Genomic DNA, 26,705 nt, shown 5'->3' with positions numbered 1-26,705 from the left:
TTGAAACTCAAGTTCCCTGTAGGGGTTGTGATCGTCGGCTTTGCAGACGACATAACGCTGGAGGTTTACGGCGAGTCTATCGAGGAGGTCGAGTTGACGGCCGCGCACTGTATACGCAAGGTCGAGGACTGGATGCGCTCCAGGAAACTGGAGCTCGCGCATCATAAGACGGAGGTCACGGTTGTGAACAACCGTAAATCGGAGCAACAGGCGGTGGTCAGAGTCGGAGACTGCACCATCATCTCGAAGCGATCCCTGAAGCTCTTGGGGGTTATGGTGGACGACAAGCTCACGTTCGGGAGTCACGTCGACTATGCCTGTAAGAGGGCCTCATCGGCTATTGCAGCACTATCTCGTATGATGTCCAATAGCTCAGCGGTTTATGGCAGCAAGCGAAGACTTCTTGCCAGCGTGGTTTCGTCCATACTTAGGTATGGTGGGCCAGTGTGGTCAAGAGCGCTAGGTACTAACAGTTACCGTGGTAAACTGGAAAGTACCTACAGGCTCATGTGCCTGAGAGTTGCGAGTGCGTATCGTACGGTGTCATACGATGCAATCTGTGTCTTGTCCGGCATGATGCCTATCAGCATCGCCATCAAGGAGGACAGAGAGTGTTTCGACCAACGTGACACAAGGGGCATACGAGGTACCAGAAGGTCATTCTCGATGCTCCGCTGGCAGCGGGAATGGTCCAACTCCACAAAGGGCAGATGGACGCACCGACTCATACCGGAGATATCCGGCTGGGTCGGGAGACGACATGGTGAAGTAAACTTTTACCTGACACAAATCCTGTCAGGCCATGGTTGTTTCAGGCAATATCTGCACAGGTTCGGACACGCGGTGTCCCCCATGTGTCCCGAGTGCGTGGAGGAGGAGGAGACTGCTGAGCATGTCTTCTTCGTATGCCCCCGTTTCGCAAGAGCGAGGAGCAACATGATGGCTGTGAGCGGGCCTGGCACTACTCCGGACAATCTAGTCCGGAGGATGTGCGACGACCCGGACATCTGGAACGCGGTCTGTGCGGCCGCCTCTCAGATTGTTCTGGAGCTGCAACGTGTGTGGCGGGTCAACCACCAACACGCCAGTGGTAGCTAATTACCAGTCTCCAGGTAGTTAGCTAGGAGGTTATAAGAGTAAAGAGGGTGCATCACGCACAAAAGCCACTCCCCGACGTAATACTTAACCGTCGTTCCGGGAAGACCAGGGCTGGAGACTGGAGGGGTTTTAGTGGGTCGGGACAGGGATCAGTAGGTGTCTGGGCGAGTGTGACTACCCCAGCATCTCTCTCCTAGTCTCATCCCCACACCCTGAGTTCTCTTCTCAGTTGTCTGTTTGCAGATTTCCCCGCCACCGTTAAAAAAAAAAAAGATCTGAAATCAGAAAATGAAACTTCAAAAATTTTCCAGTTCAATGGTGTTCGAATTATTCAAATCGAATAACATTTGGCAAAGCTACATCATTTCAAATTTCATCAAAACTTTGCCTATCCTACTTATTTTGACTATCTCCTGTAGATACCTATGTATGAAATAGTGTAAAAAAGTTTTATAGACATAGTCTCGTTTTTCATAGCCACACCTCGTATTTTGTAAACACCTTTTTAATGTATGCATCTATTTTAGGATTGATTCTATTACCGCTGATATGGAAGCGTTTTTAAAACATATTTTGCTGATTTTTCCTGAGTATCTTAATATTTCAAAATATACCGAACCCACATACAATTTCATCAATGGAACTGGAGATATAATGCCTAATATTAACATTGGATCAAAAATATGTATTAAAATTAGACCAATCTATTACCTTCTAGCGGACTACTACTTCAAAAACAGAGACTTTTCTAAAGCAATCGAATTTTATATTATGGATCTTACTGTAGAACCAACAAGATTTGACTCTTGGGCCGGCGTTGCTCTATCAAAAGCTAGCAAATGTGAAACGTTGCTCAACTCTGCTGAGATTATAAGGTAATTGTTACTATAAAATCAAATTATAGCAATTTAGGGTAGATTTAACGATTAGTGTATTAGTATATTTCGTGAACTCATTGCTTACTATTTTTCTCTCTGTCGGCATATGTTTTCAGATCGTTTTGTATACGCACTGAAGGGCAATCTAAATACCCTCCGTAGCATCGCTTGAAACACAAAGGCGGGTGGTGTGGTGGGTTTAGACATGCCTGCTATACTTGTTTGTTTATTCAAGTAATGTAACTCATTAACAAATCTCATAGGGAAAACTCTGCTCCTTATTGCGCTTTTTTCCTGATCCTCTGGGATACTTGTTTTATAGCTTTCTGAATTCCGGATGCTTAAATTGTTTTGAGCTTTGAGAATGTTTCATTAAACTGCAGCTGTGGCACATTATGAGGATTGTATCCTTTCGAAATAAAACCGATATTGCCTTGCCGCAAATCCGCTAAAGCTGCATTAGCATAGTGTGACAATGCAAGGTCTTGCCATTTTTATGGTACTTATATTCTAAGTTTTAAGACCATTTCATGCAGATGCTTGTTCACCATTTTGGAATAATCTGATGTTTATTGCCCAGCTCACGATATGATTTCGCCGACCGACCAGGCGTTTCCGCCCTTAATTTTGCTCGAACTTTGCTCTCTTGCAAAGTGCATTTTCGTCCGGAGCCAGATTTTTTTTTAAAGGTATTTCCATTCTCAAAGAGTTTGACAATAATGTATATAAATGTTTTTTGCCTTTCTCCTAAAAAGGTATAGTAATCACTGAAAAAATCGAAGGTATAAAAGTGGTCCAAAGGGTCGTATCTCGTATATCAATCGACTTAGTTCGACGAGCTGAGCATTTTCTGTATGTGTGTGTGTGCGTGTGTGTGTATGTATGTATGTGTGTGTGTGTGTGTGTGTGTGTGTGTAAATTTCATAGTAATTGGATTTTTATTTTAGAGGTTATGTTTTAAAATGTAAAAGTCACGAAACATCAATATCTCAGAAACCACACAACCGATTTCAATAAAATTGGTATCAAATGAACGGGCTATCTTAAAAACCCTTAACTTTTGAATTTTATATAGATTGAATATGTGGTTCAAAAGTTATGAAAAGAAACGTCTTCTGAAGACTGTTTAGTTTCACTCATGTTTCTCAGAGATGGCTGGACCAATTTCCACAAAATCAGTGTTATATGAAAGGTCTAGTTACCCCAAAGACCCTATTGATTTTTTTGCAATCGGACTATTACTTTACCTGTTATGTTTAGAAATGTGAAATCTAGCTATGAAAAGAAACATATTCCGAAGAATACATAAACTCACTCACTTTTCTCAGAGATGGCTGAACCGATTTTCACGAAATTAGTGTCAAATGAAAAGTCTAGCTGACTCATGGCACCCTATTGAATTTAACTGTAATCGAATTGTAACTTCGTCTGTAATGTACCGATTTGTGAAAATCACGAAACTTTATTATCTCAGAAAGTACACAACCGATTTGATCAATAGTTTTATCAGATGAACGGGCTAGTTAAGGGTTAACTGATGAATTATGATTGAACACGTGGTTTCAAAGTTTGGCTGCCCTATACGTTCCCATTTCATTTGATTTTAATCGAACTAAGCAACCGTTATGTATTAAATTGTTAATAAAACAACTAAATTCTATTATCTCAAAGATTACACGACTTATTTGAACATAAATAGTGTCATACGAACGAGTCATCTCTCAAGCTTACAAATAACAAACTTCATAACAATTTGATATAAGTTTGAATGAGAAAGGCTGGGTCTGACCGCTAGGTGGATTAATTTAGGTTTTTTTTTGGAATTTCAACGAGGATCATGAATATATTTAATTTTAATAATTTGTTCGTTTTTTTTATTTGTAAAAATAGATTTACATGGACGCTTCAATCCACAAAAGTATATTCACTCTTTGAGTTCTAAAATATCGATGTTGTAATTGAAGTATAAAATATGAAATTCGACGTAATGTTAGTGCTTAAGAAAGCGAAATACAAGAAATGACTTAATTTCGAACAATTTCATCACGAGCGATACCGGGAACGTTCAAATAGTACGAAACCGCATTTAAATTATGTTGAGTCCACGTATATCGATCAAAGCAGGTATAGTTTTAAATAGTCTTTGAATTTCTTTTCCTTCCATAACTTTTGAACCACATATCAAGTTGTTATGAAGTTAGTTGTTTGTAAGTTTAAGAGATAACTCATTCGTATGACGCAAGTTATGCTGAATAAGTCGTGTAATCTTTGAGATAATAGACTCTTTGTTTTAACAATTTAATATATAACGGTTGCTTAAGTTCGATAATAATCGGATGAAATGGGAACGTATAGAGCAGCCGAATTATGAAACCACTTGTTCAATTATAATACATCAGTTAACCCTTAACTAGCCCGTTCATCTGTTATCAATATTGTTCGAGTCGGTTGTGTAGTTTCTGAGATAATGAAGTTTCGTGATTTTAACATTTCGATACATTACAGACGAAGTTACAGTCCGATTACAGTTAAATTCAATAGAGTGTTATGAGGCAGCTGGACCTCTCATTTGACACTAATTTAGTGAAAATCGGTTCAACCATCTTTGAGAAAAGTGAATGAGTTTAAGTAGTCTTGTAAATATTTTACTTTTCATAGCTGGATTTCACATTTTTAAACATAACAGGCAAAGTAATAGTCCGAGTGAGTGAGTAAATAGTCTCGAGAACACGTTTCTTTCCATAACTTTTGAACCACATGTTCAATCTTAATGAAATTCAAAAGTTTAGGGTTTTTTAGGTAGACCGTTCATTTGAAATTAATTTTGTTCAAATCGGTTGCGTAGTTTCTCTATGTTCTATGTCTCGTGATTTTTACATTTCGATACATAACCTCTAAACTAGAAATCCGATTACAATAAAATTCAATAGGGTCTTATGGGGCAAATAGACCTTCCATTCGCAATTAATTTCATTGAAATCGGTCCAGCCATCTCTGAGTAAATCGAGTGAGATTGGGAGCGCGTTACACACACACATACACACACCCACATACACACACATAAACACACACACATACACACACACACACACACACATACACACACATACAGAAAATGCTCAGCTCGTCGAACTGAGTCGAGTGATATACGACATTCGGCCCTTTGGAGCACTTGTATACCTTTAGTTTTTTCAGTGATTGCTATACCTTTCTAGGAGAAAGGCAAAAACTGCTTAAACTCACTTACTTTTCTCAGAAATGGCTAGACCGGTTTTCACGAAATTAGTTGAATATGAAAGGTCTAGTGGCCTCATAACACCCTATTGAACTTCATTGTAATCGGATTTTTAGTTTAGACACCATGTATCAAAATGTGAAAATCACGAAATTTCATTATCTCAGAAACTACATAACCGATTTGAACAAAATTAATTTCAAATGAACGGGTTACCTAAAAAACCCTTAACTTTTGAATTTAATGAAGATTGAACTTGTGGTTCAGAAGTTAGGGAAAGAAACGTGTTCTGTAGACTATTTAATCTCAGTCATGTTTCTCAGAGATGGCTGGTCATATGGAAGTTCTTATTACCCCATAAGACCCTATTGAATTTTTTTACAAATGGATTATTAATTTGCCTGTTATGTTCAAAAATGTGAAATCCAGCTATGAAAAGAAACATATTCCGAAGACTACATAAACTCACACACTTTTCTCAGAGATGGTTGAACCGATTTCCACAAAATTAGTGTCAAATGAAAGGTCTAGCTGCCTCATAACACCCTGTTGAATTTTGCTGTAATCGGACTGTGACTTCGTCTGTAATGTATCGAAATGTGAAAATCTCGAAACTTCATTATCTTAGAAACTAAACCACCGATTTGAACAATATTGATATCAGATGAGCAGGCTAGCTAAGGGTTAACTGATGAATTATGATTGAACAGGTGGTTTCAAAGTTTGGCTGCCCTATACGTTCCCTTTTCATTTGATTATAATCGAACTTAAGCAACCGTTATGAATTAAATTGTCAAAACAACGAAAGTCAATTATTTCAAGTATTACACGACTTATTTGAACATAAGTAGTGTCATACAAACGAGTCATCTCTCAACTTACAAATAACAAACTTCATAACAATTTGATATGTGGTTCAAAAGTTATGGAAAGAAAAGAAATTCAAAGACTATTTAAAACTATACCTGCTTTGATCGATACATGTGGCCTCAGCATAATTTAAATGTGGTATCGTACTATTTGAACACTCCAAATTTATTGATTTCTTGCGATGTGTTTAAAGTCTGCAAATGCACGACGAATCGGCCATAAGATATGATCAAAGTCAAATAACAAATCGTTTGAAATGATCGGTTTTATCGAAATGACAACATCTTCGACTTTTGGCTTCTGTACATCGCCTTAATTCTGAATATATTCATATTGGGTGGTATTCGGTCATTTTCAGCAGATTTTCTGGCATCAATCTAACACCGGAAAAACCCATATTGGGAGGTATTTAGTTATTTTGGTTGTTTTACATAAACTAAAAGTAATCGTCTTCAAATTCAAAATGGTGTCCAGGGTCAATGTTTGGTTTCTATGCACCACATCGATCACGGAAATATTCATATTGAGTATTATACGGTCATTTTTGACTGTTTCCTGGAAGTTGCCATTAAGCAATTCAAAATGGTGCCTGATGATTGGATGGTATTTGGTTATTTTAGACTGTTTTTCACAAACCGGAAGTCACCATCTTGGATTTCAGAATGGTATTTAAGATAATTTTTGGCCTCTGAGCGTCATTCTGGTTGAAGAAACACCCATACTAGATGTTATTCGATCATTTTCGGCTGTTTCCCAGGAACCGGAAGTCGCCAACCTAGAATCTAAAATGGAGTCTGTGGTCGATTTAGCTGCTGTGTATCATTCTAGATCCGGAGATACTCATGTTAGACTAAAATCGGCCATTTTTGGCTGTTTTCCAGAAACCAGAAGTTGCCATCCTACAATTCATAATGGTGTCTGAGGTCAATTTTTAGCTTCTGGCTCCGGAGATACTCATATTGGGTGGTATTTTGTCACTATTTGTCATCTGGGCGTAATTCTGGTTCCGAAAACATCCATATTGAATGGTATTTGGTCATTTCCGGCTGTTTGCCAGACACCGGAATTCACCATCTTAAAATTCAAGATTGTCTGTGATCAATTTTCAGCTTCTGTGCATCTCTCTGGTTCTGGAGATACTCATATTTAATGGGAATCCTCCATTTCAGGCTGTTTTCCAGAAACCGGAAGTTGCCATCTTACAACTCAAAATGTTGTCTGAAGTCGATTTGTGACTCCAGTGCTCTCGGTTAGCTCTCGAGATGAGCAGAAATTTGTGTTTCATTTGTATGGAACCCCTCTCTTCCAGAAAAGGAAGGGGTATCGAACCATTATGGATATACTGTTACCCCTAAAAACAATCACATTCTAAATTTGGTTCCATTTACTCGGTTAGTTCTCGAGATGTGCAGTTATTTGTGTTTCATTTGTATGGCACCCCTTCCTTCCAAAAGAAAAAGGGGTGTCAAAACATTATGGACATATTTTTTACCACTAAAAACATTTACCTGCCGAATTTGGTTCCATGTAATTGATTATTTCTCGAGATGTGCAGAAATTTGTGTTTCATTTGTATGGAACCCCTCCCTTATAGAAAAAAAGAGGGGCGTTCAACTATTATGGACATATTTTTTACCCCTTAAAACATCCACATGCCAAATTTGGCTTCATTTGCTTGGTTTGTTCTTGGGTTGTGCAGAAATTTATGTTTCATTTGTATGGGACCCCTACCTTCCTACATACAAATTTTCACGTCGATTGGTTCGGTAGTTTTCGAGCCTATATGGATCAGACAGACAGATAGACCAAACTGCATTTTTATATGTATAGATTATAACTTAAATATTTTAGAACCTAAAGAGTGAATATACATTTATTGGATCGAAGCGTTCATGTAAATCTATTTTCACAAATAAAAATTTGAATGAGAAAGGCTGGGTCTGACCGCTAGGTGGATTAATTTAGGGTTTTTGGCACAATCTCACCCCAGCAGACGGTACCATAGGTGTTGGCTTTTCAAAATTTAATTTGTGGCCTAAACGATTGCTGCTGTAAAGAACGTTGTGGTTGCACAAAAATCTGTTGCCGAGAAGAATATTGTTGATACTGTGGTCTGAAGGATTTTGTTGCTTATCCATACTCCAATTTGATCTCGGTACAAAATTCTGTTGATTATTCATGAAGCGTGGCATATATGTTGGTTGAACAAAATCACGTCGTGGTGAGAAGTTTTGTTGTAACAAGTTATGTCGTGGTATTAAATTCGGAAAATTTGGTCGAGGTATATTTCTGTTGAGGTATATATTCTAGAGTTATCTCCGTAGACCTCTAGAGTTATATCGTCCGTGAAGCCTACAATCACCGCTTCCGGTGGAAGCTTCAGCTTCATCACACCGTCATAAATGGCATTCCACAGTACCGGATCCAGGATGGAACCTTGCGGTACCCCTGCGGTAATCGGGACGAATTGCTGACCCTCATGTGTGTTGTAGACCAGCATTCGATTCTGAAAGTAGCTTTTTAGAATCTTCTACAGTGGCACCGGCACTCCGAGACTCCGTAGCGCGTAGGCTATAGAGACCAAGCTGGCGCTATTGAACGCGTTTTTCACGTCTAGTGTGACAATTGCGCAATGCGAATGCCCCTTCTTTTACGCTGGAGTGCTACCTCGAATGTCTTAGTGACGGAGAGAATAGCATCTACTGTGGACTTACCTTTACGGAAACCGAACTGGTTGCTTGACAGACCGGTTTCACTCTCGGTGAATCTCACAAGTCTGTTGAGGATCTCTGATGCATCCTGCAACGGCAAAGGTTAATGGCACATGATCTGTATAAATATAAATTTTTGCACCAATAATAAAATTTCTGAGTGAATTTAGAGCCCAAGCTAGCATTTCCCTATCATTAGTAGCATAGTTTTCTTCTTGAAGTTCTTGAAATAAAAGAAATAGGTCTATCACCATCAATTGTTTTCTGCGATCGAACTGCTCCAAGTGCCTTGTTAAAAGCATCTGTTGTTAGTAGAAAAGATACATTGAAATTTGGGAAAATAAGTATATCTCCTGAAGATAATACATTTTTTATTGTTTCAAAAGCAAAAAGAAAAATTCCCAATTCCTAAATTGTCAAAGGCAATGCTAATTTTGCATAATCTTTAATAAAACGCCTGTAATATCCAGAAAGTCCTAAGAACATTCTTAATTGTTTCAAATATGTTGGTTGAGGATATTGTTTGATTGCCTCAACTTTCTTAGGATTTCGCATTAAACCATTTTCTGAAACAATAAATCCTAAAAACTCAACTTTAGTTTTCAAAAATTCTGATTTGTCCGGTTGAATTCGAAAATTTGCTTATTTTAATGTTTCAAATATTGTTTCTAAATTTTTCAAACGCACTCCAAATGTCTTACTAAAGATATGGTGCTTATTACGGGAGTCACTTCACGCTGAAATCAGAGTGAGGTGAACAAAATCCTATTACGGAACTCACGTAAGTGAGAAAAACGTCGCAAAGTGACATCTGCCGCGGAATCTGGGTTATTATGAGTGTCATATCAGTGAAGTGAGAACGTTAAAAGCGACGTTTCGCGTGGAAATATTGATCCGTGCCTTAAAGCGGTTAAATTTTCATTTTTTTGGCCGATGAAAAAAATGCAAAGTAGTTCAGGAAATTTTCGATACCGAAAAAAAAAACTTTTTTTTTATGCCGAATGTCTTAGAAATGCAGAACACGTCAAGATCTGGTGTTATCTAAAAATCGGAAAAAACGACTTTCTGGGACTTAGAGATTTTTGAGCTGGGAAACAATCTAATTTCACTTGTCCTATTCTCAATTTCACTTCACTGTCAATCTCACTCCACGGAGGTGATTTTTGTCACCTCACTTGAGGTGCAATCGGGAATAGGTCTAAAAAAGTGAAGTGAGCGCGAGAGTGAAATATATTTCACCGTGAAGTGACTCCCGTAATGAGCACCAATAATGTCATCTATATAAACATGACATAGGGGGAATAGGGGCATAATGAGCACCCTTACTTCGTTGCTGATTTAAGCATGGAAAACGACAAAAATTTTAAGTTGTCTTCAGTGCAAAACTTGAATTAACTATCTATAATCAAAGGTACACTATTCACAAATTGAAAAGTTTATCGTATAATGGTGAAAAACAAAAATTAGATTCATGCAGCAATAACTAACAATTCCGGACTACTTCGTGATTAGGGCGAAACTAGATAGGAAAACAAGCAAGGATTCACCCTTATCACGAAGTAGTCTGGAATTAGTCGATGTGTGGGGCTCAATGAGCACCCCACTGGGGCATAATGAGCACCCACGGGGTATAATGAGCACTCTTATAGAACATATCTTGAAACTGTGTAGAAGTATAACTAATGGGCCAACATTTGTCGCGGGATGCCGTAATACTTGGCGGCTTGTTTAGTGAATGTCCCGTCGCGCCCTATGGTGGCCAATTCTGCCTGCCGTCCCTTTTTCTGACCGATTCGGTCTCAGAGATTTTCTAATATATGTTCGCACCATTACTGTAAACAAACACTGACTATGGAAACAGACAAACTCACAAGTCTACTGAGATGAATTTCAGGGAAGTTTATGTGACAAGGTGTGCTCATTTCACCCCACCTAAAAGTGACCATTTCGCCCCTATCGAATTAGTTTAAGTTTACATGAGATTTTAACACTAATTATAGCTTAAAATCAAAATTTCAATGATGGTGAAATTTGGGGTACGACCCATACGTCATATTGATGTGTCTACATACTTGAATGAGCCATTTAAACGACCGTAGAAGCTTATTTTGTAGTGCGCAATAATAATATTTTTTTCAATATCCGGAAACCAAGTTGATTTTTTTTATATATATCCATATTCTGAACAAACAAACCACTTTTGTTCCACGTAAAGAGATACTGTAGTAACTACGGAAGAGTTCCACATACCATATTGTATAAAAAATGCGTAGTTTCGCATAAAAGAGGGGTGCCCATTTCGCCCCGTGTGCTCATTATGCCCCTAATCCCCCTATCTTTCCAATATGTTCTCTAAGAACATCGTCCATTACTCTCTGAAAAATACGAGGTGCATTTCTTAATCCAAATGGCCTACGAACATACTCGTATTTACCATTGTTTACTGAAAAAGCAGTTTTCTCTATATCTTTTTTACTCATCGGAATTTGATGTATCCCTAAAGCCAAATCCAATGTTGTAAAATTTTTATTCTTGCCCAAATTTGCTAGTACTGTCGAAGTATCTGGTGTAGGATACCAGTCACTGATTGTTTTGGAATCAATTTTCCTGTAATCAACTACCAATCTGGTTTTTTGAATATGAAATGAAATGAATGAATATGTGAATATTTTTCAATTTCAATTTTTTCTCCAACAAAAGACACTGGTAAAGGTCTCTCCACATTGTGAGAAATTGTTGCATATTTTGGATGAATATATTTTTTATTGGAACCTGTGTATCTACCAAAATTTTCAAAGGATTCTCACGTTTACCATAATACATATAATATGGTAACGTGGATTTCAAACAAAAAAAATTAATGGGACACCCGAAAAAATGTTCAATGCTAAAGCGCAGTATACAGTTCAAAAAGGAGTTCATTTTCCTATCTCAATCCCATGTAAAATTCAGGCGCTGAATCAGGCAATGAATTTTTTTTGCAGCTGAAAAGAAATCATGAACCGAAAGGGGAAACAAAGTTCACTTGCTGTGAACACTGCTGTGATTGCTATCAGATATCAGTCAGGTATAAAAATTCGTCAATTCGTTAATGAATAAAACAACATGAAAACTGATAAATATTACGACATTCTCGGGGATTGTTATTGTCCGCTGCAGCTGTTTTTGTTCAGGTAACGCTTCGTCATTTTGATTTCTGGTTATTTTCGCACAGAGAATTTACGCGATACATCCTATTTGACGTTGTCAAATCACGTAGATGGTACGTGATTAACCATGGTATGCATGAGATTTTCACGTAGATGTTATGTTTGTCACATAAATCATGCAAAATGACAGAAAATGAACAATTATAGGAACTTTCACGTAACAATAACGTGAAAAATATTTTGAGTCTACGATGAAGACATTAGTTTTTGTGACGACAACGTGAAGACATTGGAGAAAACATGTGAAGACATCGAAAGATGTGGATAGCAATACCAACTGGAAGCTCTTCTCGTGATAACGATATTATCAAAACTAGAAAGCTTTGTGCAGGTATGGTTATCGTCCATGTGTTTTCAACGTTGTAAAAAGTGCTTCAACATTAAAAACCTTCTTCTAGGGAAGCGTACGCTACAGGAAGTGGCTTTACCGCTGATTGCACGTGGGCGATGTCGAATTGATACTGGGAGCGAATGCAAACATTCCTAAGTCGTTTTGGACGTCGGGAATATCATCCGGCATTTCCGTACTAGTCATTCTTTTGAATCGTATGAGCATGGTTTATTCAAAGATGATGAAATTACACAGAATAAACCAAGAATTATCACCAATAGACAGGTCCCTTTAGCTGATCAATTGTTCATGAATTCAAATAATAAGTTTGTGATTATGATTGAACTTATTTATGAGAAATATCATTTATTAGAATAAACGTATTAAACGTTATAACTTAAATAAATTATATGAATTATATACTATGATGGCTGCTGTGATTACGTATGAACTGGTCTAGGTCAGTCGGTTACTTGTCGAACCCCAGAAATTCAATATCGAATATTGCATCTGAGCTCAACGTAATACAAATATCCAATACAAGTTACTGACACTGATATTCGTTTTTATTTCCGTGACGATGATAATGAATTTCAACTTTGACAATATATAAACGAATGTGAACTTTGACGGAGGAATGAATGCCAGTTTTCGATTTGCCGGAAAGGTAGGAAGACATTTTTTCGCGGACCATGAAGACTTTTGAATAAATTTCCTGGCATCTTTGCTTTCGATCCAGATCGCGGTAAACAAGTGTGTTCGTGCTCTAGAAAAAAAAAGCAAAAATCATGCGCTCACTGACGTCAGATATCGTTACTGTGAAGCATTCTCAGCTGTCAAAATTCCGTTTGGTAAAAAGGGCAAAATTTCGTGAACCTCTTCTCTTTTCAACTGCGTACCATGCTTAAGACATGGCGCTGTAGTGGTAGTGGTAGTAAAATCGAAATTTCCTCGAGCATTTTGCTTAATGGCCGGAAAAACTGCTATAAGTTACCCTGTTTTTGCATTATTCTAACTTTCTAGTACTTACTTTTACTAGGTATATGCAATCTATTTTTATCAAAAAACTTGATTTCCCTTTACAACTACATTGAGTCAACAGAGTTGTATAGGAAAATCAAGTTTTTTGATGTTGTGGTCTAAACGATTGTTGCTGTAAAGAACGTTGTGGTTGCACAAAACTTTGTTGCCGAAAAGAATTTTGTTGATACTGTGGTTTGAAGGGATTTTGTTGCTTATCCATACTCAAATTTGATCTCGGTACGAAATTCTGTTGATTATCCATGAAGCGTGGCATATATGTTGGTTGAACAAAATTTCGTCGTGGTGAGAAGTTTTGTTGTAACAAGTTATGTCGTGGTATTAAATTCGGAAAATTTGGTCGAGGTATATTTATTCTTGGAACTGGTTTCGAGAAATTGCAAGGTGATGGTATAATTTTTTTTGGTCCCGATAAATCTAAATTTCTCGGTTTTGAAAATGATTTTCGAAATTCCATGTTTTGAAAAGATATGCAATAAGCATATGCTGATGCTAATGAAACTGGATTTTTATTATTTAAAAACTTTCCAACTTCACCATCTAAACCTTTTACAAATGCATCTATTGCCTTTTTATTGTACATATTTATCATCACTCCCGATGCTTCCGGATGACTAAAAGCTGGATCATTTTTTATCTGTCCTGCTATTAATGATAATAACATATTTATTTTATCATAAACCACCTCAAGTGTTCTGCCCTTCTGAATCGTATTCGATAGCAAATTATCCAGAGTCAATAAATCACGCTTTTCTCCATAGTACGTTTGCAAAGTCTTCCTTATTGCATGCCAATTTAATTTCACGTTAAAATTGCTTCCCCTGTAACTTTCCTTCTAATTGTTGTGCAAATAGCATAAAATTTATTTTTTTGTGCAACACTACTCGCTATATTTGGTCGGTATGCTCTCACTAAGGCATCCACATCCCTAATCCAATTTACTAATTCTCCAGTTTCGCCAGAAAACACTGGAATATCCTTAATCAGATCCGCTATTTTTTCTATCACTGACGAATCAGCTATTGTACCATCCTTATTTTGATAAATCAAAACGGGATCCCTATAAACCACTTTATGTATAATGTTGGCATTTTCCAACGCCTCCAAATGATTTAATACTTCACGCATTTGTTCTGCCATATTTAATTTTAAATAAGCAATTTTTGAAATCAATTTATCGATATCAATTTTTACAATCTTATAGTGAAGCGAGCGGACAACACAATCAAGACCTGTTTCGGGTGATCACATACAACAGCACAAGCAAACTCAAAAGCAAATAAAACTCTTCCTATTTTATATCTTCTAATAATTTAAACTAACAGCACTTTATTTAACTTTTGTTATTCAATAAAAAATTTTAAATTAAATCTTTAATATTATTAATAAGCTACTTACAGTATCCTTAAAACGAGCATATTCTTTCTTGATCGGTAATATGCGTTGAGTTTAGTCAACAATCCTTTTCCAGTGGTGTTTCTGAATTCCTTTATGGGTTGAACCAGTCGATGCGTTTTTCATCTTCCCGGCACAATTGCAAATTCCGTTTCCTTTTGGATCGAGTTATCAGCTGTTCCCAACTACTTCGGTGCACTTTCGTACGACTGCTCACTGGCGGTAGGATAAATTTTTCGCGACCAAAGAACACTATATATTCGCGAGCTTTTTCGCGACGAACGACTTGTGAACTTGTGAACTTTTACACTACTGTCGAACGCTGGTCCCTATTCGGGCGCCAGTTAGTTTTTATTCAATCAAAATTAGGCTGATACAAATTTCGAATTCTTTTTATGTCTAAGGTTATCAAACTTAGCAAAGGGGGTGGCAAAAAATAATTAACACCGAGACGAAAAAAAAACAGAAATATCTTTGATAAAAGTTTGTCTGCAAGTTATGATGTTTGTAACTTGCACTCAAATAAATGTTGAAAAATAACACTTTATTATTATTATTATCTATTTCGCTTGCCTTTTGACGACACTCTCTCTGTCACTGGACTTGTTCATTGCTAAATTAAGCAATTATGCTGTCGGAAAACAAATAAAATGCATAAAATGGTATGAGCATTTTTTTCTTCCCCTTCCAATATTCAAGATTTTTGAAGGGGGGGGGGGGTGACATAAAATGAAAATAAAATTTGTAACGGCCTTATATTTAAAAAAAATTATCCTATCTAAATTTGAACTAATCGTAAAGATTTGAATGCTGGAACTAAACTGCCTGTCCTGTTTGTGTGCCAATCGATGTGTATCCATCGATTGTTATTATTTTCTGGAATGTGGACTCAGACGAAACATGCTGCAGGTGTAATCGTTTTGTATTCGTATGCGCAATTGATAAACATACCGTAGGTTGGAGTAGCTTTACTAACTAATCATCGCCTTCTGTTCCGATTTGCGGTGTTTACCACGATGACCTCTGTTTCCTGGAGTGCATCCAATCCTCAACTACGCGTATGGATAGCGCGACTTTCAACTCGACCTTGCTGACTGACTCTCCGTAGACCTCTAGAGTTATATTGTCCGCGAAGCCTACAATCACCGCTCCGTCATAAATGTCATTCCACAGTACCGGATCCAGGATGGAACCTTGCGGTACCCCTGCGGTAATCGGGACGAATTTCTGACCCTCATGTGTGTTGTAGACCAGCACTCGATTCTGAAAGTAGCTTTTTAGAATCTTCTACAGTGACACCGGAACTCCGAGACTCCGTAGCGCGTAGGCTATAGAGACCACGCTGGCGCTATTGAACGCGTTTTTCACGTCTAGTGTGACAATTGCGCAATGCGAATGCCCCTTCTTTTAGCTGGAGTGCTACCAAGAATGTCTTAGTGACGGAGAGAATAGCATCCACTGTGGATTTACCTTTACGGAAGCCGAACTGGTTGCTTGACAGACCGGTTTCACTCTCGGTGAATCTCACAAGTCTGTTGAGGATTAACCTCTGATGCACCTTGCCCGCTGTGTCTAGCAGACAGATTGCTCTATATGCCGATGGTTTCCCTGGTGGTTTTCCAGCCTTCGGCAATAAAACTAGCCTCTGTCGCTTCCACTCATCCGGGAAGAAGCAGTCTATCATGCGAGGTGATTGAAACAGATCGTCAAAGGTGGCAATCAGAGGTAACGACTACTCCACCCGGATCGATAATGTTCTATACAGACGGAACAAAAATGAGTAATAATACGAGAGCCCGGAATAACAGGTCCTGGGCTAAATGGTTCAATCGGAGCCGCGTTTGGTGTCTGGGGAAGCTTTAGTCGTACCTGCCTTACTACTACCTTTGACCGCGTCCGTCGGCCTCGGAGGGGACCACTGAGTTTCCCCTGTGACTTTGAGCGTTGCCGCCTTTCGGCCACCCTTTACCGCATTGGTTGGTCCCGGTGGGGACCGCTGGATGCCACCTCTAGCGAATGGATTTGGTGGTCCATCCTCATGACCGCCCTGAAAAATCCGGGGGCTAGCTTTCTGGGCGTCCTAATGACCAGGTTCGGGATTCCGTCAGGCCCCAGTGCCTTGCTCACCTCCAGGGAGCAGTGAGTTCACCGTTCATCACCCTTGCCGCCTTTTCGGCCTCTGCGTGGCTGCCGTCACTTTCGCAAACTCTATCGAAACAGGCTCGTTTTATAACCTTTATCGCGTGCTTAAACGTACCTTAGCGGATTCGAGTGCTGCGATCTTTGCACATCGGTGCGCGCGCGTTGCATATTCCGCTTCGCGCGAAGGAGGTCGGCTATTGCGTCGGTCCACCAGTAAGCCCGAAGCCTTCCATTTCTAGGCTGACAAGACCTAGGCATGGCGGCGTCGCGCGCCTGCGATAGTGTGGCAACAAATTGGTCCGAACTTTGGGGGCTCTCCCCCCTTCGAGGTCACACCTTATTACTTCCGCAAATACATCGGCATCAAAGTGCGATGTCTTCCAACCGCGAGTGGCTGGGATATTGGCCCTACCTGTCGCTTGCCGCCTTGTGTCCACGCTATAGCTGACCGACTGGTGGTCGCTATTAGTGTGGCCATTGTCTACCTTCCAGTTCGTGATCAGTCCGGGTCAGTCCGGGCCTGCCGAACGTCACGTCGATAATCGGTTCCGCGCCGTTTCTGCTGTAGGTACTTCTAGCATCGATATTTGCTAGATTGACTTTCCGGTAGGGATGCGCTAGGGGTCCGATACGATGGCTATTTTTGACAACGACTCAGTGGCTGCTTAGTATAGCAGTAGCTGAGCCGCGTAGCAGGGGTTTAGGTTTAATTGCATCACCCTCACGCCTACGGTTTAGTAGCCGGCTTGCTAACCGGGCACTTGGGGCCTCCCATGACGTGATTAGCGTCCCGCTTACCGGTGCATACTAAGCAATTGGCCCAGTGGGGCCAAAAGGAACGGTTGTATATAAACCCTTCCAAAACAGTACTGGTTCACGCGCAGGAAGAAGGCAACCTTCAGAACCCTAACGCTGAATGAAATCATACTAAAATATTCATCTGAGATAAAAATGACAAGCAAGTATTTGTAAGGTAATTTGATTGGACATCTGAGTATATTGAAAAATTTTGAAATTAATCCACTAATAGAGAACGAAGACTGGATGGAATCTAGGCTAAACCTTGAACCTTGAAACAGATCGTCAAATGTGGCAATCAGAGGGAACAACTACTCCACCCGGATCGATAATTTTCTATACAGACGGATCAAAAATGAGTAATAATACGAGAACCCGGAATAACAGGTCCTGGGCTAAATGTTTCAATCGGAGCTGCATTTGCTGTCTGGGGCAGCTTTAGTCGTGCTGCCTTACTACTACCTTTGACCGCGTCCGTCGGCCTCGGAGGGGACCGCTGAGTTTCCCCTGTGACTTTGGGCGTTGCCGCCTTTCCGCCACCCTTTACCGCATTGATTGGTCCCGGTGGGGACCGCTGGATGCCACCTCTAGCGAATGGATTTGGTGGTCCATCCGCTCCCGCATAAACTTGTTAATAATTTCAGTTAATTGGGTCCCCCTTCCAGCCGTTATCCTTACTCATTGCAGTGAGGTCATGGCTAGGGTAATAGCGCCTTATGAGCAACTATGTCGCCACCGACCAGCGTAAGTCAGGAAAGAGAATTTGGTCCTCAGAACCAATTTCCACCATCTAATGATCTGATCCTACTCCTGCCTGATTTCCACCAGGCAATGAACGCGGAACGTACTGGAAGGCCTGTCAGGTTTTACGGGCCGGAAACCCCTTTTGCCGTTTGCCACCTCGCCTTTTTAGGCCGTTGTCACACGACTTTACTAAGAGTGCTCGGTGCAGCTGACTGCCCTACATCGTGGTATAGAACGTGTACCGACTCATATCCGCGAAACTGCGACCGGTTGCCATAATTGGAGCCTTACTGGTATCGGTCCTCAATGGGCGGGTTATTGCATTTGGATGATGGAAGCAGCCTTATTCGCTCCGTCGAAGCTGCTTCCGAGTACCGTGGCTTTTGAGAAGAATTGACGACCCAGTGTACGATACCCCACCACGCTTTAGGCGCGCTCCCGCTGCCGATCCGAGACTGTTTGACTGCTATCAATGGCATGATAACCTCGGCGGCCGCCGAGCGCCCACTCGTGGGGCCATGCAGCTCTGCGTGTGTGTGTGTGTGTGTGTGTCTGTGTGTGTGTGTGTGTGTCTGTGTGTGTGTGTCTGTGTGTGTGTCTGTGTGTGTGTTTCTGTGTGTGCGAGAGTGTGTGTGTGTGTCTGTGTGTGTGAGTGTGTGTGTGTGTGTGTGGTGTGTGTGTGGTGTGTGTGTGGTGTGTGTGTGTGTGTGTGTGAGCAGCTTGTGTGTGTGAGCAGCTTGTGTGTGAACAGCTTGTGTGTGTGAGCAGCTAGTGTGTGTGAGCAGCTTGTGTGTGTGAGCAGCTTGTGTGTGTGTGTGAGCAGCGTGTGTGTGTCTGAGAGTAGCGTGTGTGTGTTTGAGAGTAGCGTGTGTGTGTGAGAGTAGCGTGTGTGTGTGAGTGTGCGTGTGAGTAGCGTGTGTGTGTGTTTGGATGTGTTTTTTGTGTGAGTAGCTTATGTGTAAACTATCTATATTTTTTTAGACTACCACATAGGAATTTGTGTTCAAATCGTCAACCAGTTCGGACGTGTTTTCGAGTCGCTCCCGACCTCGCGCGCACTAAGCTATTTTTTGTTTATTATTGTTTGTTTGTTTATGTTTTTCTGTGTCGATTTTTGTGCCGGTTTAACGATTTTTGTGCAATTAACGTCAACATGAGCAAGGTCTGCGAAATTTGTGCCAAAGATTTTTTTACCGATGTGTGGTGGCCTTGTGTCGGATGTACCCGGAAGTTTCACGCAACTTGTGTTGGAATACCGGTGACCCGTAGCTCTGTCCGCATTAAAAAAGTCGACCAACTTACGGTAGATCTAACTTTTTTATTTTTTTAACGGGGGGGATTTGTTAGTAGCTTAAGTATTTATGATGAAAATTAGTAAATAATCGTAAATAGTAAATAAATCGTTGATTAATTACTGGACCAAAGGCGCATAACAGTTCCCACCAGTGAACCTCAGCCTTCCATCTACCGTACCCCTACCTTCTCGTGGTACCAACTGATGTGCGAGTAACCAGTGGAAAGATCGGGTAACCAACCCTGGTGGGACTACTGATCGCATGCTGACAGGGGGCGGGGCTTCCTTCCTCGGAAGGGAGTTTCCTGGGATCGACACCAACAGAAGCGTTCTAAGTAATGCAGTGTCCTTCTCAAGTCCTGGTAGTGCCCGGGACACAAAACAATGGCACTTAGATGGCCCTCCTGCGACATAGTGGGGTTGGTCGCTGGCCTTGCAAGCCCGCATCATTAAAAAACAACAGCAACGAACGCAATAACCGGAACAATCCAGGACCTAGGCAACGAAAACGGACTAACGATTGGATTCTCGGAACATGGAACTGCCGATCTCTCAACTTCCTAGGAAGTACCCGCGTGCTTTCCGAGGAATTGAAGACCCGCAAGTTCAACATCGTAGCGCTGCAGGAGGTATGCTGGAAGGGGACGATGGTGCGTACGTACAGGGATGGTCACACCATCTACCAGAGTTGTGGAAGCACACTTGAGCTGGGAACAGCTTTTATAGTGATGGGAGAGATGCAGAAGCAGGTGATCGGGTGGTGGCCAATCAGCCCTAGAATGTGCAGGTTGAGGGTCAAAGGCCGTTTCTTCAACATTAGTATTATCAACGTGCATAGCCCACACCTCGGAAGTACCGATGACGACAAGGACGAATTCTACGCGCAGTTGGAGAGTGAATATGACCGCTGCCCAAACCATGATGTCACGATCATCATCGGGGATTACAACGCTCAGGTTGTTTGCTTTTGCAATTAGGACTTAGCGTTCGTAGGGATTTATACCTACTTGTCAGAAAAGGGTAAGTAAACTTACAACTAACTTAATTGCTAACTTATTGGCTATAAAGAGAGCTTATCGTAGCAATTGAGGATTGCAACGATTTTTGTCGAAAATTGTTAATAATTTTATTTGACATAGCTTCTAATGGTTCAACACCAGTAAGTCTATGTAATTCAAGTGTGCCAAACCAAGAAGGACGCTTCAAAATCATTTTCAGAATTTTATTCTGAATCCTTTGGAACGTTTTCTTCCTTGTTGAACAGCAACCTCACCAGATCGGTACAGCATGGAGCATTGCTGGTCTAAAAATTTGTTTGAAAATCAAAAGCTTGTTTTTTAGACAAAGTTTAAAATTCTTGTTAATGAGAGGATATAAACATCTCGTATATTTGATGCACTTGGCTTGTATACTCTCAATGTGCTCTTTGAAAATAAGTTTTTTATCGTAAATTAGTCCCAAGTACTTAACCTTGTCAGACCAACTTAAAATAATCCCATTCATCTTGACAACGTGATTATTGTTTGGCTTGAGGAAAGAAGCGCTAGTCTTATGGAGAAAAATTATCATTTGAGTTTTAGAAGCATTGGGAGATATTTTACACTTTTGCAAGTTAGAAGAAAAAATATCTAAACTTTTCTGCAATCGACTGCATATGAGACGAAGACTTTTTCCTTTTACGGAAATGCTTTTTTTTTTTTTTTAAATAGTTTATTTGACACGGCACGATACAATTTATGTTTAACTGAGCCAAGTACATTTTTTTTTTAAATTCTAAATTAGCAGGGAAAAGAGGGAGGCCTTTTCTTTATTCTCGCGGCCGACTACGAGCTAGTGGGGATTTAAGGTGAGAGGAGGGGAGTTACAATTTTGATTTTAACTATATTGAGTTATACGATTTTTTTTTGTACATGGCTAAGCAGTGATGTTCTATTTGAGCAGTTTGGACTGAGGTGTCTGCGTGAACATAAAGATGCCGAGTCTTCGTTTGAGTGTCTCCAGCTTAGTGTATCATCTTCTTTCAGCGTGTAGCGGGAATGGTAATCTAACAAATAGATAGAAGAGTTTCATATTTTAATACCAGCGTGTTTTATGAACACGTATAGCTGTGTCATGTACTGGAGATCACCGCTTCCCAGAATGTCTCTAACGGGTACGTTCGGTTGTTTTCCTCGGGCCCGAAGGGAATCTATAAGCTCAGACCTAACACCACAGTATTCGGTACACGACCAAACAACATGCTCGATGTCATGGTAGCCATCGCCACAAACGCAGTGATTACTGTCTACAAGCCCTATACGAAAGAGATGCGTGTTTAACGTATAGTGATTGGACATAAGTCTGGACATCACGCGAATTAAGTCCCGACCTACATCCAACCCCTTGAACCATGCTTTCGTCGATACCTTAGGAAAAATGGAATGTAGCCACCGTCCCAGTTCACCTGAGTTCCATGATGATTGCCAACTGTTGAGTGTTCTCTGACGCAAAATGCTATAAAATTCATCATAAGCAAATGGTCTTTCATAAATATCGCCGTCAATAGCACCCACCTTAGCTAAAGAGTCAGCCTTTTCGTTACCCGGGATCGAGCAATGAGGAGGGACCCACGCTAAGGTAACCCGGTAATTTTTATCTGTTAAAGCACTTAAAAACCGCCGTATTTTCCCCAGGAAATACGGGGTGTGCTTCACAGGCTTCATTGATCGCAGAGCCTCAATGGCACTGAGACTATCTGTGAAGATAAAGTAGTGGTCTATGGGTAGGGTTTCGATGATTCCAAGAGAGTACTGAATAGCAGCAAGTTCTGCGACGTACACGGAAGCAGGAGCATCGAGTTTGTAGGAGGCGGTAAAATTTTCGTGGAAAACACCGAAGCCAGTGGACTCATCTAGATTTGATCCGTCAGTGTAAAACCTTTTATCATAACTAACATGTTTAAACTTATTGGAAAAAATCTTAGGGATCTCTTGGGGTCGCAATTGATCCGGGATATCAGAAATGTCTTGTTTCATGGTGGTGTCGAAGAATATAGCATTATTAGAAGTAGCTAAAAGTGCGACATTGAAGGAATCGTATGAAGAAGGATTAATATTTGAGCCATATAGTCAAAATATAAAGTCATAAATCTGGATTGAGATTGAAGGTCGACCAACCTCTCGAAATTTTCAATTACTAATGGGTTCATAACTGTGCATCGAATTAGCAACCGGTAAGAGAGATTCCAAAAACGATGTTTCAACGGAAGAATACCCGCTAACACTTCAAGACTCATCGTATGGGTCGACTGCATGCAACCTAAGGCAATACGCAAACAACGATATTGTATTCTCTCTAATTTTATAATGTGCGTGTTCGCGGCGGAGCGAAAGCAGAAACAGCCGTACTCAAGAACTGACAATATCGTTGTTTGGTATAACCTTAGAAGGTCTCCTGGGTGAGCACCCCACCAAGCTCCGGTAATCGTACGAAGAAAATTAATCCTCTGTTGGCATTTTTGTGTCAGATACCTAATATGACAAGCCCAGGTGCATTTAGAGTCGAACCAGACCCCGAGATATTTAGCGACTAAAACCTGAGAGATCGTTTTACCCGTTAGTAGGAGCTGCAGCTGAGCTGGGTTATGCTTCCTAGAAAAAACGACCAGCTCAGTTTTCTCCGGAGAGAATTCGATACCCAGCTTAAGAGCCCATTCAGACAAATTGTCTAAGGTATCTTGCAATGGTCCTTGCAGATCGCTAGCCTTGCCACCAGTAATGGATGCAACGCTATCGTCTGCAAGTTGCCTTAGCGTGCATGAATTTGCAAGACATTCATCGATGTCATTGACGTAAAAATTATATAAGAGAGGACTTAAACATGAGCCCTGGGGGAGGCCCATGTAACTAATTCGGGAAGTTGTCGAATCGCCATGTGAGAAATACATATGCTTTTCTGACAACAAATTGAGCAAAAAGTTATTCAAATTTGGTGAAAGTCCCTGCGAATGAAGTTTCGCGCTTAAAACTTCTACAGAGGCAGAGTCAAAAGACCCCTTAATATCCATGAACGCAGAAGCCATTTGCTCTTTTCGAGCAAAGGCTAGTTGAATTTCAGTAGAAAGCAACGCTAGGCAATCGTTCGTCCCTTTGCCCCGGCGAAAGCCAAATTGAGTATCTGAAAGTAACCCGTTTGTTTCGACCCATTTGTCTAACCGTAAGAGGATCATTTTCTCCATTAATTTCCGGAGGCAAGAGAGCATCGCAATCGGCCTATATGAATTGTGATCAGAGGCAGGTTTCCCGGGTTTCCGAATAGCAATGACTTTTACCTCCCTCCAGTCATGCGGAACAATATTTAGCTCAAGAAACTTGTTGAACAAATTCAACAAGCGTCTTTTTGCAGAGTCGGGTAGATTCTTCAACAGATTGAATTTTATTCTATCTAACCCTGGAGCCTTATTGTTGCACGACAGGAGAGCCATTGAAAATTCCAACATCGAAAATTGAGGCTCTTCCGTAGTTACTAATAACGCGTCGCGAAAGGTTTTCTGTTCCGGTACAGAGTCCGGACAGACCTTTTTGGCAAAATCGAGTATCCAGCGATCTGAATACTCCTCGCTTTCATTCGAAACGTCACGGTTCCGCATGCGCCTGGCGGTATCCCAAAGAGTGCTCATCGCTGTTTCCCTGGACAACGCGTTTACGAACCGCCGCCAGTACCCGCGTTTTTTCGCCTTTACTAAGCTCTTCACCTGCCTGCCCAGTGCCTCGTACTTTCGAAGCAGGTTGACAGTGCCGTACTCCCGGTAGTCCTTATACGCCGCGGACCTTCGCGCGTACAGCTAAGAGCACTCTTTGTCCCACCATTTGTTGGGAGGGCGCTGTCTAATCGTTACCCCGGGTATCGGTTTTGTCTGAGCTTGAGTCGCGGCGTCGATTACCAGCTAAGAACGCGTATTCTTCCTCCGGAGGAAGTTCCTCGTGAGTCTCGATAGATTCCGCTATAATAGACTCATAACGCTTCCAATCAATATTACGTGTAAGGTCGTAGGAAATATTGATTGGGTTCGGGGGAGTTGAACCATTAGCAATTGATATAACGATTGGGAGATGATCACTACCGTGGGGTTCGTTGATTACTTTCCACCGGCAATCTAACGCTAGTGATGTCGAGCAAAGGGATAGGTCAAGCACGCTTTCACGTGCTGGAGGATTAGGTACACGTGTCGCTTCCCCAGTATTCAAAACTGTCATATTGAAGTCGTCGATCAAGTTACAGATTAAAGAAGATCGGTTGTCGTCGTACAGCGACCCCCATAGCGAACAGTGAGAATTAAAATCTCCCAATATCAAAAAAGGCGCGGGAAGCAACTCTGCTATATCAGTGAGATGCTTCTGTTCAATCCGCGCGGATGGAGGCATATATAACGAAACAAGGCATAGGTCTTTTTCATTCATATTCGTTTGAATGGCAACGACTTCAATATTCGAGATCGAGGGGAGGTCGATTCGGAAGAAGGAATAGCACTTTTTAATCCCTAAAAGTACCCCTCCACCGTGTGAGTCTCGATATCGACGAATAATGTTAAAATCGTGGAAATTGAGTTGATCGTTTGAATTGAGAAAGGTTTCACAGAGCGCAAATGCGTCACAATTGTATGTATTTATTAAATGAGAAAATAGATCGAATTTAGGGATGATACTTCTGCAATTCCACTGTAATACAGTGATAAAATTCCTAACCTCTTTCGCCGTATTAGTCATCGAAAGATATGATAGCTGAAATGAGGGGCCAAGTTGCTGCTAGTTGCATCAAAAAGGTTTTCACTGTAGGAAGAAGGGCAAGAAGAATATTTTGTAGGGGATCTGGTATGTTGAATGTTTTAAATATCCAGTCCACAATATCAGAAAATTTTATGAACACTGTTTCTTTTTTATCTTCTGATCGATAAATGGGTGCACGAGGGGTTTTTGGTGCCCCAGGAAGCGGTGGGTACTCCTGGTTTGATTTGAAATTAAAACCGGGGGGTACTTGCTTCGGTTTTTCTTCACCGCTTCCTTTTTGTGTTGGCTTATTGGTCATTCCGCTAGGGGTTATCTTGCGACCTTTGCGAGAAAGATTAGGAGAGTTGATCATTCTCCTCTTCCTAGATCCTTCTGGCATGGCATAAGAACACCCTTCGACGGGATCGTCAGATGTACCCTCATCGGTTGGCAAAAAGGAAAAGATGTTTCCTGTCGAGGGTGGCTCAGCACTCTTCAGCATTTCTGCGAAAGAGCGCTTTGATCGTTCCTTGAGGGAACGCTTTATTTTTTCCTCGCGCTGTTTGTACGCGGGACACGCCGAAAGGTCATGCCGAGTTCCCTCGCAGTAAAGACACTTTTCAGTATCCTCACTGCAAGCGGTCTCAGCATGATTGCCTCCGCACTTACTGCAGCGTGCCTTGTTGCAGCAGTAGGTGGCTGTATGACCTAACTGCTTGCAGTTTTGGCAATGCATGACCCGCGGTACGAACAGGCGTACAGGCAGACGAACCCTGTCCAAAGAGATGTAGTTCGGCAGTGCGGATCCGGCGAATGTTACACGGAAGGAATCCGAAGGGAAGAATTTCTTCTTCCCTTCTTCGATGGATGCTGAATGCAATTGCTTGACATCTAGTATCTTTACATCTTGAATCAGGGGGTTCTTGAAGCAGCCAACCCCGTGACGCAAAATGTCATCGACCGTGAGGCTTCCTTCGGTAACCACACCGTCGATCTCCACGTCCTTGACAGGGATGTACACGCGGTACTCTCTCGTGAAGAGCTCGTAGCTAGCAATTGCGTTTGCTTGCTTCAAGCTACTCACAACAACTCGCAGTTTGTTCGGTCTAACCTTTGTAATTTCGGTTACGTCCGAAAACTGTTTTGCCAGGTCCTTGCCGATTTGAATTATATTTAGAGGCTTCTTTATGGGCCTGAAGTAAACTACGAACGGAC

The 26,705-nt window shown here is 41.0% G+C and overlaps 1 protein-coding gene across 2 annotated transcripts in view; it reads left to right on the top strand.

The window, feature by feature from the left end:
- LOC129727093 (calcineurin-binding protein cabin-1-like) overlaps nucleotides 1–26,705 on the top strand; it is a 667,482-nt gene that overhangs the window by 80,811 nt on the left and 559,966 nt on the right. For both annotated transcript variants that reach the window (XM_055684544.1, XM_055684543.1), the window contains exon 7: nucleotides 1,626–1,973. In XM_055684544.1, coding sequence (XP_055540519.1) covers nucleotides 1,626–1,973 — 348 coding nt within the window. The remainder of the gene's footprint in view (nucleotides 1–1,625; nucleotides 1,974–26,705) is intronic.

This window comes from Wyeomyia smithii, chromosome 3 (assembly GCF_029784165.1).
Source record: "Wyeomyia smithii strain HCP4-BCI-WySm-NY-G18 chromosome 3, ASM2978416v1, whole genome shotgun sequence".
NCBI lineage: Eukaryota > Metazoa > Arthropoda > Insecta > Diptera > Culicidae > Wyeomyia > Wyeomyia smithii.
Note: the sequence above shows the minus strand (reverse complement) of the source record. Positions and strands in the feature narration are given on the sequence as shown.